Source organism: Canis lupus, chromosome 21 (assembly GCF_048164855.1).
Source record: "Canis lupus baileyi chromosome 21, mCanLup2.hap1, whole genome shotgun sequence".
Lineage (NCBI taxonomy): Eukaryota > Metazoa > Chordata > Mammalia > Carnivora > Canidae > Canis > Canis lupus.
The window spans coordinates 37,887,963-37,907,279 of record NC_132858.1 but is presented as its reverse complement, the minus strand read 5'-3'; the positions used below and the strand labels follow the sequence as shown (position 1 = coordinate 37,907,279).

At 35.4% G+C, this 19,317-nt stretch overlaps 1 protein-coding gene across 12 annotated transcripts in view; it reads right to left on the bottom strand.

The window, feature by feature from the left end:
• The window catches only part of MAGI2 (membrane associated guanylate kinase, WW and PDZ domain containing 2), a 1,329,894-nt gene that overhangs the window by 569,356 nt on the left and 741,221 nt on the right, over positions 1–19,317 (bottom strand). For all 12 annotated transcript variants that reach the window (XM_072791399.1, XM_072791396.1, XM_072791402.1 and 9 more), the window contains exon 3: positions 13,320–13,439. In XM_072791399.1, the coding sequence (XP_072647500.1) occupies positions 13,320–13,439 (120 nt within the window). The remainder of the gene's footprint in view (positions 1–13,319; positions 13,440–19,317) is intronic.

Genomic DNA, 19,317 nt, shown 5'->3' with positions numbered 1-19,317 from the left:
AAAAAAAAATGAGGCAAAATGCTAATTAAAATTATTAGTTTCATTTGGGCAAATATTAAGTAGTTTTTTTTTTTAATTTTTTAAAATTTATTTATGATAGTCACAGACAGAGAGAGGCAGAGACACAGGCAGAGGGAGAAGCAGGCTCCATGCACCGGGAGCGTGATGTGGGACTCGATCCCGGGTCTCCAGGATCGCGCCCTGGGCCAAAGGCAGGCGCCAAACCGCTGCGCCACCCAGGGATCCCGGCAAATATTAAGTAGTAAGACCCATTTGACCAGAGGGCAGCTTTCAGTATTCACTGGGCTACTGAATTACATAGAAAAAATGGTGAATCAGGGTAAATTATATCAGTGTTTAGGCATATACCATGTCAAACATCACAACTTATTTTGACCAAAACACTCATATTTATGCTCATTTCTAGGGCAGTGTTGTTTCTTATAGAGGACAGAGAAATCATTTTAGTTAAATTTCTCCTGTTTTCAACAACAAGCCATTGTCTTGTGGGAATATTTGTGAATATCGTCTCCATTACTCACATTGTTGTTACTTATAGCTTACTAGCTTTTAAAAAAAAGTAATGAAGGGCATCTGGGTAGCTTAGTCAGTTAACTATCTGCCTGAAGCTCAGGTCATGACCCAAGGGTCCTCGGATCGAGCCCTGCATCAGGGTCTCTGCTCAGTGAGGAGTCTGCTTCTCCTTCTGCTCTTCTCTCTGCTCATGCTCTCTCTTGCTCACTTCTCTCTCTCAAATAAATACATAAAATCTTTTTCAATAAAGTGCTGAAATGTAAGAAATAACACCAAGTGAAGTATAAAATGTAGCATATTCCCACCAGGGAAGATTTTTAGAATATAAAGTAGGAATATAAGATACCAATTTTCAGGAGAAAGCAAAGGATATACAAAGCAAGAATAAAGAAAGTGAATAATTAGTGAGCTTTTGGTAGAAACCAAATACTTGAATGATAAGTACAAAAAAATCTAAGTTTTATATATATATCATTGCCTTGGTTTGTTTTCATGAGAAGTTGACAGTGATATATATACTTACCTGTGAAGCAAAACATTAATCAGAAGTTAAAACTGTCGTACACTGGGAAACTTTCTTGCTCCAAGGTATTATCACATTTTTCCTTTACATTCATAGTCTTTCCCTTGCACTAACCGTCATTTTAGTACTCTTCTTGTTTGCTGTTTTCATTTCTTTAGCTCTTGTCATATTTTCATTATCTCACAGTTCAAATTTTTTTCATTTATATATTTACTTTTTAAAGTTTATAATATATATATATAAACATATATATATATACACACACACATATATATATATCACATCTTTATCCATTCATCAGTTGATGGGCACTTGGGTTGTTTCCATAATTTGGCTATTGTAGCTAATGCTACTATAAACATCGAGGTGCCTATATAAGTCATAAGAAAGAATGAAATCTTGCCATTTTCAATAACATGAATGGAGCTAGAGTATTATGCTAAAGGAAATAGGTCAGAGAAAGACAAATACCATTTTATTTCACTCATATGTGGAATTTAAGAAACAAAACAAATGAACAAAGAGGAGGGAAGAGAGAGAGGAAAACCAAGAAATAGACACTTAACTGTAGAGAAAAAACTGATAGTTTAGTAGAGGGGAGGTGGGTAGAGGGGGGATGGGTTAAATAGGTTAACGACTGCACTTGCTGTGATGAGCACTAGTAGATGGTATGGAAGTGGTGAATCAGGGATCCCTGGGTGGCGCAGCGGTTTAACGCCTGCCTTTGGCCCAGGGCGTGATCCTGGAGACCCGGGATCGAATCCCACATCGGGCTCCCGGTACATGGAGCCTGCTTCTCCCTCTGCCTATGTCTCTGCCTCTCTCTCTCTCTCTCTCTCTCTCTGTGTGACTATCATAAATTAAAAAAAAAAAAAAAAGGAAGTGGTGAATCACTATATCGTACACCTGAAACTAATAGTACACTGTAAGCTAACTAACTGGAATTTAAATAAAAACTTTAAAAAGTAAATATATAAATAAAGAAAAAAATCTGAACTGTAAGATAATGAAAATATGACAGGAGCTAAAGAAATGAAAACAACAAACAAGAAGAGTACTAAAATGAAGGTTAGTGCAAGGGAAACACTATGAATATAAAGGAAAAATGTGGTAATACAATGGAGCAAGATAGTTTCCCAGTGTACAAGAGCTTTATTTTTATTTTTTTAAAAGATTTCATTTATTTATTCATGAGAGACAGAGAGAGAGAGAGGCAGAGACACAGGCAGAGGGAGAAGCAGGCTCCACGCAGGGAGCCTGACATGGGACTCGATCCTGGGACTCCAGGATCACGCCCTGGGCTGAAGGTGGCGCTAAACCTCTGAGCCATCCGGGCTGCCCTGTACAAATGCTTTAACTTCTGATTAATATGTTTAGCTTCTCAGATAAGTATATATAACACTCTGTCAACTATTCATGAAAACAAACCAAGGCAATGACATAGTATTTCCTTCCCAACTGGGGGCTTTGAGAAAGTAGCCTGTACCTATCACTCCTTCAGACCCCTGGGGGCCAGGTGATCATCTCAAAAAGTGAGAAAAAGTCAACATACTATTATGCTAAGATTTTTTTTAAACGAATGAATTTGTACATTTGCATTTTATTAATACATTAGTTTTAAAATTTTGGTAATGCACCAATAGTTTTATAGATATATTTTAAGTCTAGCATATTCATTAGTTGCCTTGCAAATATACAATGTACAGGATTTCTGGCTTAAAAAAATGACAAACATTACCAAAGCCAAAGAATATGTAGCTTCTGATTTCATTATAACTGGAAACTATCTAGTCATTTTTCTTAAGTATATTCACATACACTTAGAATGTTTTGGGCATATAAGAACATCATGTGTTTGCATTTATAGACTGTTTATAAATTAATTATTGAGACAATTTAATCTGAGTTTTAATCTGAATATATATTATAATTTGTTTCTAGACAGAGAATAACTAAAATATTTCATCTCATTGGCATTTTCAGGGACTGTGGTATTCTGTTTAGGTGAATATTCTAGCCTTTTCCTTCAGAAGTTCAAAATTTAAAATTTTAATCACCTTTGAAAGAAATCTTTCTCAAATATTACTTTTCTGCATATGACTTAACCTTTTCTGGATAGCTCGGGTCATTATTAGGAAAATCAATAGCTGTTGCTGGGTGCAATACTCTGCTGTCCTCTGGAAGACTGAAGAGTGCCTCCCCTATAACAAATGACCCTAGAAGACTCTGTTTTTTTAATTTCTTCTGTACATTTTTGGTACTTTTCCCCTGTCTTCAATCACTGTCAGGCTGTCGGTGTGTTGGCCTCCAGGAGACTCCGTCCCCACTTCTCTCTTATGTAAATCATTCCATGGTCCCTCTTCTACTTTGCTGCTACATTTTACTGTAAATGAGGCTTATTAAATTGAGGGGGGACAGGGGAATATAGAGGAGAATAAAGTCACCAAACTTGCAAATACTATTTGAAAATGAGGGGTCCAAGGGACACCTGGGTGGCTGAGTTGGTTAAGCATCTGCCTCAGGTCATGATCTCAGGATCCTGGGATTGATCCCTGTATCTGGCTCCCTGTTCAGCGGGAAGTCTGTTCTTTCTCTCTCACTCTTCCTCCTGCCCCAACTCCTGCTCATCCTTATGTTCTCGCTCTCTTTCTCAAATAAATAAAATCTGAACAAAAAGAAAGAAAATGAATGTTCCTGGATATCCTTGAAGGTAGAAATGATAGGACCACCCTGTAGCAACAAGTTACACTCCAAGTCACACTCACACTTGTTTCATCTCCAGGGAAACCAGATAGCTGCATCAGTAGAAATTTCTCTGGAAGTTTAATGGAGAATTCAGAGAATGGGGGTAGAAATTGGAAGCATTTAATCCTCTTGGAAATAATCCTGAGGGACCTGATTTGGGGAGATCTTTCCTTTGTTTCCTAAGGGAACACGTTCCCTTGAGAAACAGCACCCTTCAATATCAGGTCACAGTGCCAAAGGTCAGGTTTCTCTAGTCTAATGCGTGCTTGCTGCTGTAACATTCTTAAGTATGGAATGAAAGTAGGGGGTGAGGAGAAAGAAAACTCTTTGGAAAATTTTAAATCAAGTCATTTCCTTTTATTTCCCCATTATCATAAGGTTCGTTTCAGTTTGAGCTTCCTATACATTGTTTAAAACTTTTTATTAACTCCCAATGTTGTGTTCAGTATTTGGGTTATCATCAGAATTCCCATTGTGAATTTTTCAGATTTATCATTTTGTCTGTTAACTATTTAGTGAAAGAAATCAAATTTTCACATATCATAAGGAAATTTAAAGTCATCCTTATATAAAATGAAAGAGAAAGTTGAGGTGAGAGTAGAAATCCTATTAGTGGCATATAATTAATAATGGAATAAATTTTTATTTCCATTTCCTTTCCTTTAATTCTCTAAGAATAAAAGAATAAAGAAACTCATGCTCCTTTATAGTTTATTAAAAATAAATAAAATGTTAGCGAAATGCTACACATTCCAAACACCACATGTCCACGTTTATTAAAATGCCTTTACATTTCTTTACATTTCTTTATTGAGAGAACACACGTACTAGTTCCTTTGTTTTAAAATAACTTTCTGAAGTTGCATATTTTGTAATATATCCTAGGACCTTTCTATCTTTCCTTTTTCCTTTCTATTTTTTCCTTTCTATTTTTCTTTTCCAAACCAATGAGGTTTGGCCTCATTACTTCTATTCTCCAACTCTTCACTGAATTCTGTACTAGAGGTACAGAAATCAAGAAAGTCCTTGTAATATTTTTGGAAAAAAATAAACAGAACATGAATAAGAGGGATTATACGAGAACACAACTGCCATGAGTCCAAGAAGTATCTAGGTAAGTACAACCAATAGAACTTGGGTGGAGAGGGGTTTAATGGGAGACACAGTTTTGTTGACTAAGTCTACTAGGTTTTGATTTTGAGTAACTTGACACACCATGAATTACTGTATTGAAAAAACCAGACTATGAAGAATGGCCATAACAAGGTAAGAACTATATTCTGGAGACAGTGTTATAGTTTGTAGGGTACTAAGAGAAAAACAGATATAGGAACTCAGAACATGGACTCACAAGGTTAATCATGAGATTTAAGACAAGAAAGAAATTATTATAATTATGAGACAAGGTTAATCTAGTACAAGATTCTGAGGTCAAATTGGTGCTGCAGCTCCATACTACTGACTTAGAACATTTTGAATTACGAAGTGGATGTGTCCTAGGGTCTCAAGCTAGACTGAATTTCTATGTGGAGATTAAATGGTTTATATTGTTGAGTTTGAGAAAAGAATCTAGGCATACATCCATTCATTCATTCGACTCATATTCACTCAGTGCTTTCTAGGTGCCAGAGACCACTATAAATTTAAGAATTAGCAACAATCCAAATAAATTAATCTGACCTCTTGAAGCTTACATTCAAGTGGTTAGATATGGATATGGATATGGATAACCAAATAGATAAGTAGACACAAACTATAATTTCAGTTATATAGTAACTATGATGAAGAAAGACAAATCAGAGGAAGGGGTTGGAGAATGCTGGCATGCGCAATTTTTGATAATATTGTCAGGTAAGAGTTTCCTGAAGACTTTTAAATGAATGTCTTAAAGTAAGAATGTGGAATATGTGGCTATTTGGAAGACAAGTAATCCTGGAAAATAAAATGATGAATTCAAGATCCCAGATGGACAGGAACAAGTTTGTCCTATTCAAAGAACAGAAAGGGAGTATCAGCATAGCTAATATAAAGAAACTGAGAGGGAGGCCAGCATAGCTAATATAAAGAAACTGAAGACAATATAAGATAAACTCTCCATTTTATTATAATTAATAATTAATACCAATTTGTTTTCACAGGTCTTTTAAAACTCACATTTATAGGGTCTTTAGAATCAGCTTTCATGGAAACAGTCCCATGCAGACAAGATATTTTACCTAATTTTATCTGGCTGTTACAAACGAATACAACCTGTAGCAGATCAAAGAGAGCTGATTATTACATAAGGAAGGACAGATTGTTTCACATTAGATTGTAATCTAGTGTTATGAATGATTTTCTGTAATGGCCAGAATTTCTAAGGCCTCAACAAGGAAGAGTTTTCATAAGGTGTGAATCCTCTACAACATGATTGCTTTCTTTAAACAAAGGGCAGCAAGGTATTTTTTAGAACTGTTACTTCATAATTTTTAGTCAATGCACTGAGCATATCTATATACTCTGCAGTATGATCAATGGAGGCCTCAAAATTTCAGATACTGTTTTTGTGCATGAATTAAATTTGAGGCTTATAAAAACAATTCATAAAATGATTTACATCTATTATAACTTTGCTGGAGATTGATAACAATGTTTTAAAATAAAATAGTTACTTAAATAACTATTTTAAGTAAAATAAAAATGAGAGGACTATGGTGATTTCTATTTCTCCCGAGAGAAAGAACGGGTCAGACTCTTCTTCAGAGCAGGAGTATAGAAGATACAAGGAAAGAATGTCTCAGAAAGTCTTACTTTTTAGATTTGAAATTCAGATACAAAACTGACTTTTGTAGAGAAGGATGTTAGGTTATGATTTTCAAGTCATTGTTCTATGAAATAAAGTGTAGTCTCTGAAAAAAACTTTTGCACAAAGGGGACATTCAGACACCACTGGATATAACTGAGGCAAGTAAAACATGTCCTTTCAAAAGATCTGTATGTCTAATCTAACACTAATGGCAAGAGCCATTGATTATCACTATGTTGATGATAACATTTCAGAGAAACATATGTTCTAATTTAGGAGACCATGGTGATCAATTTGATCAAAACTCTTGTGTGCCTCCTACAAAATGAGTCAATTTAAAGTAAGACAACTCAGAGGGTTTGAAAATATCCATCCAATCAGGAAAGGCAAATAGGTTCTGCTTCTTGAAGCAGTGGAAAGAAATACAAATAAAACTTTTAAAGTCATGCATTCCTTTTCTTCCCACTAAATGAGGGGCATTATATTTTTTCAGGCGAAGTATCAATTTGTTTCAGATAAAAACTTATAGGGGATATACACAGGAGTTAGAAAATCATTGTAATTAAAGATATGAGCTTGAAGGAAATTAATTAAACCTTGACTACCACAGTTTTGCAAACCTAGTCTTTACTTATTATTATCATCATTTTGGGTTGTGAGAAGGCTGAAAAAGTAAGTCCAATGCCCGTGAATACTGGCTTTACTTGAATGACATACTCCAAAAAGGCTGTTCCTGTTCCTTTTAACTACAACTGCACAAAAATTTATAGAGCTAACAGTAAACTGGCTAATGTTGTACTTTAAGTAATAACAAGCAAGTCATTTCATGTTCCTTGACTTTAGTCTTTAAGTTATCATTTATATGGTAGTATTAAATTAGTTAATTAATTGCTTGGTTTGTTTCTTTTAGTCTTTTTTGGAGAAAGAAATACTTAGAAATAGGCATTTATATTATATATTTTGGAAAAGGCTGGGATTACAAAAGGTCCCAAACCAAAAAGATATTTTGTCATGTTTTAACACACAATAATACATCTACTTTTAGTGCCTTGCACAAGAGCAAAACAGCCTGCAAAAATCATACACTCTCTGTCAATAGCTCTGAGTACAGACTGAATCACTTACAGGAAAAAGAAAAAAAACTGGCATAATAAGATCCCAAAGGAGTGTAAAACTTCACTAATGTGTTTTCCTCTATTGGTCAAATAAACATTTAGTGAGCTTTATGTGTAAATGTTTAGTGTTCCTAAACTGAACACCCAGATACATGGCTTAGAATCTTCCACAGTAGGAATATTACCAAAAGAAAGAAAAAGGAACAAGTATTAAAATAAAAACATGTTATAATCTGGATATATAATAACATCTGGACCCCTTTCAATGCAAGCTCCAAGAATCTACAGTTGTTATAGAGATTATTATTTATATGGTAAAAATTTTCTCTTGTTATAGAGTGTAAGGGAAAAGGAAAAACAATGACATTTTATCTCAGTTTGGTCTCCTGGAATGACAACAATCTTAGCATCAATTTAAGCACTGATCTGCCCTTCAGAAAATATTATTTACATTTCAGTGAGTAGAGACTTGGACTGATAGAAGAACAGTTTTTCTCAACACTATTTATAGTACCAGTAATGATTTTTCTTTGGCTTCAGTATCCCTTTATCACCCAATGCTATCTTGATTGAAAATGAATTTATATAAAATTTATTGTATCTCTTCTCTCATCATGAACTGCTTAGGTTGTTTTCATAGAAAATTATTTGTACTTAATACTTTATTAAAAGGTTTATTTACTCATTTGAGAGAGATTATCAGAGCAGGAGCAGGAGGGAGAGTCAGAGGGAGAGAAAGAAGCAGATTCCCCCTTGAGTGGGGAACCTGATCTAGGGCTTGATCCCAAGACCCCACGATCATGACCTGAGCCAAAGGCAGACGATTAACCAACTAAGCCACCCCGACACCCTGTACTTAATAATTCTTTTTGGAGGATTTTATGTGCTACAGCAGGAAGGACCATAGTTTTATGTACAGAAATGAACATACTGAATTTCACAGTCCCTATAAATTAAATTGTTTAAGAAAGTAGGTGTGCTGTTTGCAAGTAGGTTCAAGTCCATATACATTAGGTCCATGATTAGGAGAAACCACAAAATTGAGGTGAAAGTGAGTGCCATTTTTGTACTATATTCTGTTAAATGCCCAAATAATTTGCTGGTCTTGATTTAATCTTTTTAAAAACTGGGGCAGTATTACAATTGAACTTACATCTATCTAAAGGGAACATTGAAGTTTAGGATCAGTAACTTCTTTGATAGAAAAATAGTTTTGTTTCCATTTAAAAAGCACAAGAGCAAAATACAGTAGTTGACGCTGACAGTACTGCTCTGGAACATGACAGCAGATGAGTTAAATGAAATGAGATTCCAGGCACAGCTCAGGAGACATGAGGTTGGTTAATAATGACATTCAGAACAAAAGCTGAGGCAGACAATTGGTGTGAATAGTTAGGGAAACCATGAATGCAACATTCCAGACAACTGGAAGAAGTAGGTCAGGCAGGATTCATGGAATTGGAGCCAAGGGTAATTCAGCACTTCGGACAGTACCCAAAGACCCTGCTTCCTTTCAGGCACTTAAGAGTACTTACCCTTTAGATTACCAGATTAACCCTCTTAATTCTACCTCTTGGTGTCTTGCTTATACCTGCATGTGATCTTAATCCTAAAGGAATTATCTAAATTTAACTAAAGAGCTCTGGGTCAGAGTTTCACATGAAGCCTACACCTTCAGTCGGGACATAAAGGTTCAGGGTATTTTTTGTTACTTGATTTTATGTCAGGCTTACCGCTGGGCTTTGTTCTATTAACTTAATTTTAAACTTAACTCAATATGAAAGGTAAAGATGAGATCATCCAAGTCATAAAAAAGAGGCTATTTACCAACACCCGATAATCCATCAAAACCAAGTCCTTTGGACCATTTGCATGCAAGAGCATTCAGCAGCTGCTGTATAGCAAACTGAAATGAGATGCTTAGACTGAATGAAGAGTTGGTGCTGCAGAGAAAAGACTTTAAGAATCTTCTAAAACTCTGCCTAGGATCATGTGGCATAACTGTTGATAGTAACTCAAACACACTTAGGCCTTCCTTGCAGCCTTAGGTAAGTAAAAGAATTGCTTTTTTGGAGCAAAATATTTGAGTAAATTGCTAAGAGGCAGATCTGCAATTCAGGCCAGTCCATCTTGCTTATAGTCAAAGGACAAATTCCATTTTAGCTACATCTATTCACAAAAATTAAAATTAAAATTATTGACAGACAAAAACACGTACATAAGAGACATACTTAAAAGAATATATTCTTCCTCAACACTACTTTTCAGGTAGGTGTTTCCTGTTCTGAAACTGAATAGTGGGGGTAAACACTGTAAGACTGGTTTCTTCAATGATGGGCATCTTAACTAGACATTTTATAGAGGGCTTCCTTGGTCTTTGTTAATAAAACAAACAAACAAACAAACAAACAAGCAAATGGGTTCCCAGTTCCTGACAAAAAAATGCGTAAGTTGCTATGTATTCATGAGAAAGAAGAATCAGAGGCTGTCTCCCTACCTCCAATTGCATTAACAGTCTTGATGTTCTGGTTTGTAGGTTGGAATCAATCCAAAGGACCCAACATAGTTAATAGGTCTATAACCTTAACACTGAGAGTAACCTAATTTCTTATTTTCTTTAGTGGACTCACAAATATCAAGATAATTTTTTTTTTTAGTCTGGTTAAGGACTATAGAATACTGAGAAGGTATGAGAATATTCTAGCTAGGAGGAAGGACGAGGGTAATGGGCCAAACACTGAAGTTGGAATATAACATAGAAAAACTGGGACCTTACCAAAATCTTATGAGAGATTGATATTATGAAAGTTTGACAAGTATAAAAGCTCTCAGGTCTTTCTTTGTCTAGGTGAATAGCACATGACTCTTATTCTGTATCTGAATACAGAACAGCAGATTTCTGCTGTTCTGAAAACATTAACAGCAGAAAAGGCATTCCTCAGGTTTCCTTGACAAATAACACACTAATGGTAACCCTGAGCCTAGAGCTTATGATCAATCCTGAAGGAATAATAGCGATTTTCATTAAAATGTCAATTCTACTAGTTCCTCAACTGTAATTGTAGAAAAATCCGAAGACCCTAAGATTTCAGAATGCTCCCTAGTTGTCTGCATAGATGGTTGTGTGACCTGAAAAAGGTCTTATTCATCCAAGTATAGCATGTGTATATGCAAACAATGGTATTGATTCCCCAAAGCCATATATATAAATATCAGCCTTATTAGTCGGTGATTAGTTCTATGTACGTGGAGGCAATTAACTAGCTGGCACCAAATTTTAGCAAACTAAACTCTCATCACTGAAGAGATAGATGTCTAAAGAAGATTCAGGACAACTCACCCGGGCTCATAAAACTTGGCTATGTTTGTATGGTTTCAAGATAGTTTCCTCAAAATTTAACTGTAACCCAAAATTTAAGTAAGACTTTATTTTAAAATTTTGCTATTAAATTTCACAACATCTAGTTTATCATGAGAACATTAGAGATTTAACATGATCATTTGGTTTAATTTTTTCACCTTCTATACAGTTAACACAGTCTTTATTTTTAAAAACAAAAGGAAAAGGTCATATTGTTAGTCATACTACTCTTGGAATGCTCCTGTATATTAAGCCACTGTTTCTTTGTTATATAAATATAATATTTAAATAAGGTAATTAAATACAATGCATTATTATTGGCAGACATGCAAACTAATGAATGCCACTAAATAATGTCACAAATACTACAGGAAAATATATTACAAAATTTATTGTTTATTTACTCTGACTTCTTTGATATAAGTATTTTCCATGATTTATACAGACAGTTATTTTTCATATCATGTAAGGCAGCTTATATGACCAACACAGCTTTTGTATTTAAAATATTTTCTTTTTTTAGATTAATTTATTTATTTTAGAAAGAGCAGGAGAGCTCATGAGTGGGGGGAAGAGGAGGGCAAAGAGAATCCCAGGTAGACTCCCCACTGAGCATGGAGCCCTATGTTAGGTCTGATTTCAAAACCCTGAGATCATGACCTGAGCTTAAATCGACTGTAAGTCGCTTAACCAACTGAGCCACACAGGCACCCCTGTATTTAAAATATTTTAAATCACCCTCCACTATTGCTCATTTTTGACGATATGAACAAGAAAAAACATTCGTGTAAAATCATTTTCCTTTCCTGAGCATTTTTGCCTAACCTCCTATAAATGTGACAATAAGCAACTAATTGTCTTAGCCATAAAACGTGGCATATGTCTTAGCCTAAATTGCCACAGGAATGCAAAATAAAAGAAGAGATTTTAATAGTTTCGAGAACTCAAAAATATTAAGTTCTTTTTTTTTTAATTTTTATTTATTTATGATAGTCACAGAGAGAGAGAGAGGCGCAGAGACACAGGCAGAGGGAGAAGCAGGCTCCATGCACCGGGAGCCTGACGTGGGATTCGATCCCGGGTCTCCAGGATCGCGCTCTGGGCCAAAGGCAGGCGCCAAACCGCTGCGCCACCCAGGGATCCCAAAAATATTAAGTTCTTAAATAACTATAGTACATTGGGCATCCACAAGTAAATGAAAGAGGAAGAAGAGGGTCAAACTGCTAACAAAACCAACTTATTTGCTGATAGTAGACCTGAGCTATTTTATAGACTAAGCAGCAATGTGTATATTATAGGTTTGGTTTTTAATATAACTCACTATTAATTATAGTACAGTAAAACTAGATTCATCTTTAAAGTTAATAACATATATATATAAATATAGATCACACATATAATAACTGTGAAATAGGAATAAAAATAATGTTCTCTACCTATTTTAGTCACATTATTTTAAAATTTCATTATGCATACACAGATACATAATTTCATTAGACATAAACTGCATGCATGTAGATAACACATATGTATAAATGTGATCATATCAACATCTTATTTATCAGCATTTTTCAATGCTACCATTCCTCTTTTACAGCTAATTCTACTGAGGTTCAAGGACACTAACTGGGTTATTTAGTATTTATACAGTGGGTAAGTAATAAAAGCCAGATTTGGTGCTGAGACAGATTCTGGCTCAAGTTACAGTGTTCTTTCCACTGAAACATACTTCCCACATTCAAGCTTCTAGTGTCATTTGCTGTTCCTATTTGTCTCGGGTACACAAGGAGACTTGCTATTGTAGTAGACCTTTGAAGAGCATGCCCAGATCATATTTTCCTACTTCATCATTTTGCATGGGAAGCAAGTAAAGGCCAGTTAAGTGAAGAAACTGAAGAAAACCATACAGAGATAATGAGAGGACTGGAACTCAAGTCCTGTGCTCTTTGAGATGCTCCCCAGAGATGAGGATAAATTATTTGGAAGATCACAGCTTAGCCTCAGGACACCATCCTAAGCATGCTTCAGTGGATATTCAGTGGATCTATACATATCTCTTGGCATCTGAAGAGTAGAATTAATCCAGAAGTACATTTATTTATTTATTTATTTACTTGCAAATATGTTTCTGACAGGACCTAAACTCTCAAAATAAAAACAGTAGCATATTGGTAACCTGGTGTCCTAATGCATATCAATCAAAGGAGAAAAACGTGATGCAACAAGGAATACATTTAGCAGTGCAGCTGTGCTTACCTTCATAAGTCCCACTTTCTAGGAGAGCACCACTTTTCTCCAATTCCATAAAATCTTCAACGGTGATGAAAATATAGTCCACTCCAGGGACCTCACCCTCCTTATGTGGCCTTGTGGTGCCTGAATAAGGACAATTTAAAGACAAAAGAAAGACTCTAAGTGATCTGTTGTTGAACTTTAGAAATACCACCATACTTCTGAATATTCAATAACACTTGTTTGTACATCCTGCGAGTTGGCAGTTTGCATTTGTCCTTCTGTTTGTTTGGAAACAGAAAATAGCAGGGGGTAAAGATTAAAGTAAATATACAAAGCATTTTTCTTCATCAAGCTTATAAAGAGTTCATTGCCATGGAATGTGGTTGCACAGATTTTTTTTTTTCCGGTGAAAAATACAGACCATTGTGCCTTTTTGGAAGGGGCGTTTTGAATATTGGGCCAGGAGTCTGCTAGCTCAGGAATTTACATATCTCACTTCTATGAATAAACTTTCATTGTTCTGTAGATTGCCTTGCTATGACATAAAATACAAAGGAAAATAGAAATGTTAGCAGCATGTCAATTTATATTTTCATGGTTTGCTCCTTTGTGAGGGTACTTTTGGTTGTCATTTGCACCGAAAAATAACTTGTATTTGATTTAAAGAAACACAAAATCTTTATTATTACTTAAAATTAATTAAATAACTGAAATTGGTGATTATTATAATTTAGTATTATAACGCTAGTAATAGTCCTTCCTTCCTGCTTGCCTGCCTGCCTTCCTTCCTTCCTTTATAATCACCGTTAGTTCTGACTGAACTGGGAAGTGACCTGTTCCTAGGGGTTACTTCATGGGTCCGCCACTCCTGTTTGCTATAGAGTGAATGGAGCTTCTGTGGCCAAGGTGACAGAAAAATCAACCCGTGACTCAGTGCAACCATCCTGGAGAACTCAAGCTTTCAGACCTCCTGTCCAGTTCATGAGGCAGGAACCAAAGTAGAGACATATTAAAGGCTATAGGTTTGTTTTCTGGTGCATTTCCTTCCCTGAATATGTCTTATGTTCTTTTCTTTTTCCAAGCCACCTAAATAAAATGTTTTGTATGATCAGGTTGGAATTTCCATAATGCACATATGCAAATAGTTTACAGAAATATACAGAGGTCAAATATTTAAGCAAGTATTAGTATACTGGCAGGCTTCTTCATATTTAAAATTTCCTCCATATTCTCTGTATACTAAAGAAATATTTTAAACCTTAAAATTTAATTTTCCGTCTATGAAATCTTTATCAACTAGGCCATGAAAATAGCCAGTCAGTTCTCCTTTTGGTCTATTAGGATCAAATCTGAACTGCAAATGAAAGGCATAAACTCATGTCATAACATACAATGTGTTAGGGAAATTGATTTCTGATAAAAATGAATAATTTCCATTGAAAACATTTTTTGAAAAGATTTGAAGGCATTATTTCCTAAAATTAAATTTTATAACCTTTCTTTGGAGGTTGCAAGACACTTTTTTTTCCATAATCGCATTTAATGACTTTCTCCTAAATTTGTTATTTCATTTTGTTTAACTGAGCCACATTTTGCAATATTTCCTACTGCTTTTATGCTATAAAATATAAACCTCCCACACCTAGTATGCATAATGTTGTCAAATTAATGTTTCTATGAGAATCTTAACTTTCAATATCCTGACTTTTATATGCTTAACCCTTGTGAATTAAAAGCACATTAACATAGTTTTTGGCAATCAATTTGTTTTTCTGTTTATTTAGAACACACTCTAATCATTAAGAAAAATCACATAACAAAGATTCAATTTTCCTTCCTAATTTATCTGCATATTTCAGAAACTACACACTTTGATTGATTAACTGCTTGCAGAACTGTAGTGCATTCCTAGCACAACGTGAGCACAGGACCACAGGCTTGAAGGCAATTTCCAGGTCTGCTTCTTGCCTGGAGTTGATTGCCATGTCAAACTCGAGTGAGTATGTTTGCTGTTGTGATCTTTTAGGGAGGACCATCAGTACCCTGGTCCACTGGGTACATTTTCCATCTCTACATTGCACTTAAGGACAATGTGACTGAGCTCCTGCCTTGAAGATATAGACTCCCAATGGCTACCTTAGTGTCACCTGTTGCTACAGACCGGCTTGATGATGACTATTTGGACTGGGGATTCGCCTACTTCAATATGGCTTGAAGAAGTTCTACAGTATAGTCCCAAATGCTGCAATTCCCATCTCTGACATCCATCTCACATCCTGTTTTCTCATTCTCTTCTTCTTTGTAATTATAACCCCCAGTCTCTTGATCTCTTCTAATTTTCCTGGTGGTTTCTCAAATATGGCTTCATTTCCTTCTCTAAATTCTGAAGGGCTGGAAACAACCTAGAATCCTGTCCTTCCTTTGAATCACCTTCACCATTTCCCAACTCTTTAGCTCCCAAGTTCACTAATCATAGATTATACAGAAAACCACAAACATGCACTAACTACAAATGCAGGTTATATATGTCAATTTGACTGACAATCTTTTTATACATCTTCCCTCTGTCACAATCCCACCATTTTCTAATATTCAACTGCTTTGACTTTCAGAAGACATTAGCTCATTCTCTTTTTGGTGAAGTAAGAGACTAATCTGAAGCCAAAGTCCCTGAAATTTCTTAATTTGTACTTTCCTTTTCTGCATTATCTTGACCCTTAATTGGAATCATCCATCCGTCTAGCTAAGATGAATCCATTCTTTTCTGCCTTCCTGCAGTTTTTTTTTTAATTAGAGTTACATATACAGATATTTTGAAGATTCTACTATTCTACAGAGTTTAGAGTTTAAATAAAAGCAGACTGTCATCACCACTCCCCACGCTCTTTTATTCAAAGGCAAAGACTTTCAACTCTTTTAGGTGATTCTTTTGCTTTACTTGTATGCATTTAATAATTTATTTATGATGTCTTTTGTTTTTTTTCTTTTTTTATTTACTTTAGCTATTATTTCCTGATTTCTCAGTAAAGCAAATGAAGATTTAGCTCTTTTTTGCCCACACTTCCACACATCACTTCTTCCTTCTTACCTCTTCTCATTCTCCCAGTAGAACAAACATGTGTTGAGATTACTATTTAATATTTACAAAGATAATACCACATAAATCTATTTGCAGCTGAACCTTGTAGTGCACTAATTTTCCTTTCTTGCATAGCTTTTGTTTACTCTAGATTTAATGTTTCCATTTTCAACTTTTCATATATTAATAGATATTTCAATTAATTAACTCCCTCCTTGTTGGAAAAATTGAGTTGCAACATATACAAATATATTTGATATTTCATCAGGTTTTTCCTATTTATGAAATCACTCCTAGAGCCTCTAACCTACTCCAATCCAGACTATGTTGTTCTACGACAAAGCTACCATCCTGGGATCATCTTTTGCCATCATCGTGGGGATTCTCTTTGCCTCTTCTATGTTGTACTGCTTTCTCCCAAGTCCTATGTCTCTTTTTGTGGTCTATTTCCTCATTTTGGTGGAGCACATCTGTCAGAAGCTTTCTATCAAAGGCTGCATAGGAGCTATATTTCAGACTTTGCATGTCTGAAAAAGTCTTTATTCCATCTTCATGGCTGGCAAATCCGATTCAGCATTTCAGAAAAATATAATAAAAACATGTTTTCTCCACTCTGTTCCTCTGTTAATGTCAGCACCACCATCCTTCTAGGCATGCATGCTTTGAACCTTTCCTTCAGAGATACAGTTAGGGTGTCTGTCCCTCACTCTTTTATTCCTTCTCCAAATATTTGACACATTCTGTGCTCTGGATCTTCACAATGTCATCCTTCTCTTCTGCACTATCTCTGCTCCCAAACTGCTCTGGACCAGGGACTGGCTATGTCACTGGTGAGTCTGTCTCTTAGTACATCACTACATTCCTTGATTAGCCCTGGGAAAGCACGAGGTTGATCACATACCCTCCAAAAGGCATACCTATCTGATCTCTAGTCAACAGATTTGGTTGAAAACATAAGGAGAGGAAAATACTGAGAATTTAAATAGAAAAAAAACCCTTAGATTCTACTATTAACAATAAAAGGCAATTCCAATGGCAAGCCAGGTTGTAGATTCTTGGATGGACTTGCTCGATGGAACAGGTAAGTGGATATAATTTAAGAATTTTCCTCTTAAGAAATGTCTTCCTTTTAGGGACTCCTGGGTGGCTCAGTGGTTGAGCCTTTGGCCCAGGGCGTGATCCTGGAATCCCAGGATCAAGTCCCACATTGGGCTCCCTGCATGGAGTCTGCTTCTCCCTCTGCCTGTGTCTCTGCCTCTCTCTCTGGGTGTCTCTCATGAATAAATAAATAAATAATCTTAAAAAAAAATGTCTTCTTTTTGGACTTGTCATGACCACTTCTTCTTTCTGTGAAGCCTAAAATTTTCACCATTAGAATTACTCTTTGGTTTAGACAAAACAGAAACTACCTTTAAAACATAAGCTGTAGTAGATAAGAATGTGAGCCATGGAATAAAACTGCCTGGGCTTGTTGGAGCTCTACCATTTGCTATCCATATTACCTTGAGCAAGGTATTTCCCCCTAGAAACTCTAGTCTTTTATTTATAAAACAGGATTAATATCAGTAGTACTTTTAAAGCGTTGATTTGAAGAACAAATGAGGTAATCTATATAAGGTACTTAAGACAATGTCTGGAACACGTTAAGCACTCAAAAGGATTATATATATTAAGTATTATTGTCTGGAAAGGCAGGGATGACATCATGGATAGTTCCCCCGCTCCCCCATGAATTCTTGCCACAAATATTAATTGAGCACTTACTATGTGCCATGGACTATTCAAGATACTGAGGATATATCTTTTAATAATAGGTTCCTTTCCTTTGTGAAACTTATATTCTAACAAAGAGAGACAGAGAATAAATAACAAAAAGCATAATTAAAAAAGTAAGTTATATAGTATGCTGTAAAGAATTAAGTTCTATTAAATGACCATAAATCTAATAATTTTCATCTGTGGATTGTTTAGTGGGTCAATTACTGAGATTTTTAACTGTTAGTTTATACAAAATGAGCAAAAGAGAAGAGAGAGAAAGACTATAAAGGATTTGAGGTCAAACAGAGATCTACAATATTTGTGGGTTGCAGGCTTCCCAGGGGTGAATGTCAATTTGACTAAAGGCCTCTGAGGGGCAACAAGAGCTTAGTTATATTTTGGAAAGAATCACTCAATTCCTAAAGAGAAATTTTACTTTTTTCAAATATTTCTTGGTCTAGCTTAAGTAAACTGGCTTATACATTGGTGCTCAAAATAGGTATTTTTGAACTTTCAAGGTTATTTTCAGAAGACTGATAACTATGACAATGCATCCCACATTTTTAAAAGAGGGAAGTGGAAGCATGGTGTAGCAGAATGGTTTTCGAAGTTGGAATTCAGAACATTTGCATTCTATTTTTGTTTTAATAATTTAGATATGTTGTCCTAGATTAAAATATCATTTACATTTATTTATATATTTGTTTTTAAGTAATCTCTACACCCAGCATGAGGCTCAAACTCATCACCCTGAGATCAAGAGTCACATGCTCTTCCAGCTGAGCCAGCCAAGCACCCTGACATACAAATGGCCAATAGACATAAGAAAAGATGTTCAACATCATTCATCATCAGGAAAATATGAATAAAAATTACAATGAGATATCACATCACACCTGTCAGAATGGCTGAAATTAACAACACAGGAGCCAACAGATGTTGGTTAGAATACAGAGAAAGGGGAACTGTCTTACACTGTTGGTGGTCATGCAAAGTGTTGGTGAGGCACTCTGGAAAATAGTATGGAGTTTCCTCAGAAAGTAAAATGTAGAACTTCTCTAAGATCCAGCAATTGCGCTACTAGGTATTTACCCAAAGAATACAAAAGTACTAATTCAAAAGGATAAATGCATCCCAATGTTTATAGCAGCATTACCTACAATAACCAATTATGGAAACTGC